The sequence below is a fragment of the Aphanomyces invadans genome (assembly GCF_000520115.1).
Source record: "Aphanomyces invadans strain NJM9701 unplaced genomic scaffold supercont1.216, whole genome shotgun sequence".
Taxonomy (NCBI): Eukaryota; Oomycota; class Saprolegniomycetes; order Saprolegniales; family Verrucalvaceae; genus Aphanomyces; species Aphanomyces invadans.
The window spans coordinates 3377-5106 of NW_008580361.1; the positions used below are offsets into that span (position 1 = coordinate 3377).

Sequence of the window (1730 nt, forward strand, 5' to 3'; positions counted from 1 at the left end):
GATCGACAACGTCATGCTGCCGACGGCGACCTTTGGCAAGACCAAGACAGATACCATCAGCCACCGATGCACGACAAGAAACAACGTGATGGAGAAACACGAGGATTCATTACGAAAAGGTCGATCATCGATCGTGTTTCGGCATGCAGGACGACACTACCAAGGCGCTTACAATCCCACAAACCCCTTGCGCTCGGCAGGAGTCGACAGGATCGATCGGCGACGGTTGTACAATTGCACTGCCACCAACGCCAAACACGCGCCAGCCGCCATCGACACGACCACCAACGTCGTCTGGCTCTGCGACGACGCCGCCGCCATCTGAAGCATCACCGGCTGCTGCTTCTTCACGACCTTGAACTGCGACCAGTCGCCGTCACGCCAGTTGGACACATGGACAAACGCGACGTCGGCGGGGCCGCCAGGGTTGCAGTTGTTGCACCGAGCGAGGTACTTGCCCGTGTCGGCCTTGAGCGCGATCTTGCCGTTGTTGGCCTCCTCACACGTCCACTGGGCCCACGGGCCCGAACGCCAGTCCGTCACGTGGACAAACGCCTGGTCCGGGTACGCGGCGCCCGACACGCAGTTGTTGCATCGGCTCAAGTAGTTGCCCAAGTCTCCCTTGAGGGCCAGCTTGCCGTCGCCAGTGTTCTCGACCGTCCAGTACGAGTACGGCGTGCCATCGTTGATCGGTCCTTGAAAGTTGACCGAGTCGGGGTAGGCCGCGCCAGGAAGGCAGTTGCGGCACCGCGTGGCAAACATCCCCGTGTCGCCTTGCAGCGCAATCACGTCGCCCGTCTTGAACTTGCACGCGCACGACTCGGTCGGCGGCGTCGCCCCCAGCAGTTGCTTGGCCGTGCTGCACCAGTGCGTCGGTTGGTCGTACCCAGTCATCCCGTACACGTCCTTGTGCATGCAACCACACACGAGGGGCATCTTGGGCTGCGCGCCCGACGCGACCAGCGACTTGCAGTCGGCCGACCACGCACAGTCGCGTCCGTTGTCCGACCAGCACTGCACGTTGCCGTCCTTGGCGATGCTGAACGGAGTCGACCCCACCGACGGGAGGCACTTCCACGGCGACTTGAACTCGACTTGGAATTGCGCCCACGGCCCGTCGCGCCAGTTGGACACATGGACAAACGCAGCGTCGGCGGGGCCGCCAGGGATACAGTTGTTGCAACGCGCAAGGTACTTGCCCGTGTCGGCCTTGAGCGCGATCTTGCCGTTGCCAGCGTCCTCGCACGTCCACTGGGCCCACGGGCCGGCCTTCCAGTCCGACACGTGCACAAACGCCATGTCCGGGTACGACGCGGGCGCGCAGTTGTTGCACCGGCTCAAGTAGTTGCCCGTGTCCCCCTTGAGCGCGATCTTGCCGTTGCCGGCATCCACGACGGTCCAGTACGAGTACGGGGTCGCGCTGCTGATGGGGCCTTGAAAGTTGGCCGAGTCGGGGTACGCGGCGCCGGGGACGCATCCGTTGCATCGCGTCACGTACTTGCCCGTGTCGCCCTTGAGGGCAATCACGTCGCCGTTGATGAGGTTGCACACGCCGGCCGACGCGCCAGACACGACGAGGGCCGCCGTGCCGAGAAAGAGCGCGGCAGACGAAACCATGGTTGACGTTGTTGCGGGGAAAAGCAAATTGGACAATGGCGACCTGCCACGCCAACGACGGCGAAGTCAGGCCCCCTCTCCTGCGCTGTGCGCCAGGGACGTTGTACTGGGGG

At 63.6% G+C, this 1730-nt stretch overlaps 1 protein-coding gene across 1 annotated transcript; it reads right to left on the reverse strand.

Annotated features, from left to right (window-relative positions):
* Positions 1-89: 89 nt before the first annotated feature.
* H310_15199 (hypothetical protein) lies at positions 90-1120 on the reverse strand (the record flags this gene model as incomplete). The annotated part of the gene is made up of 1 exon (XM_008883184.1): positions 90-1120. A coding segment is annotated over one exon (952 nt), but the record flags the coding sequence as incomplete, so codon positions are not given.
* Positions 1121-1730: the final 610 nt, after the last annotated feature.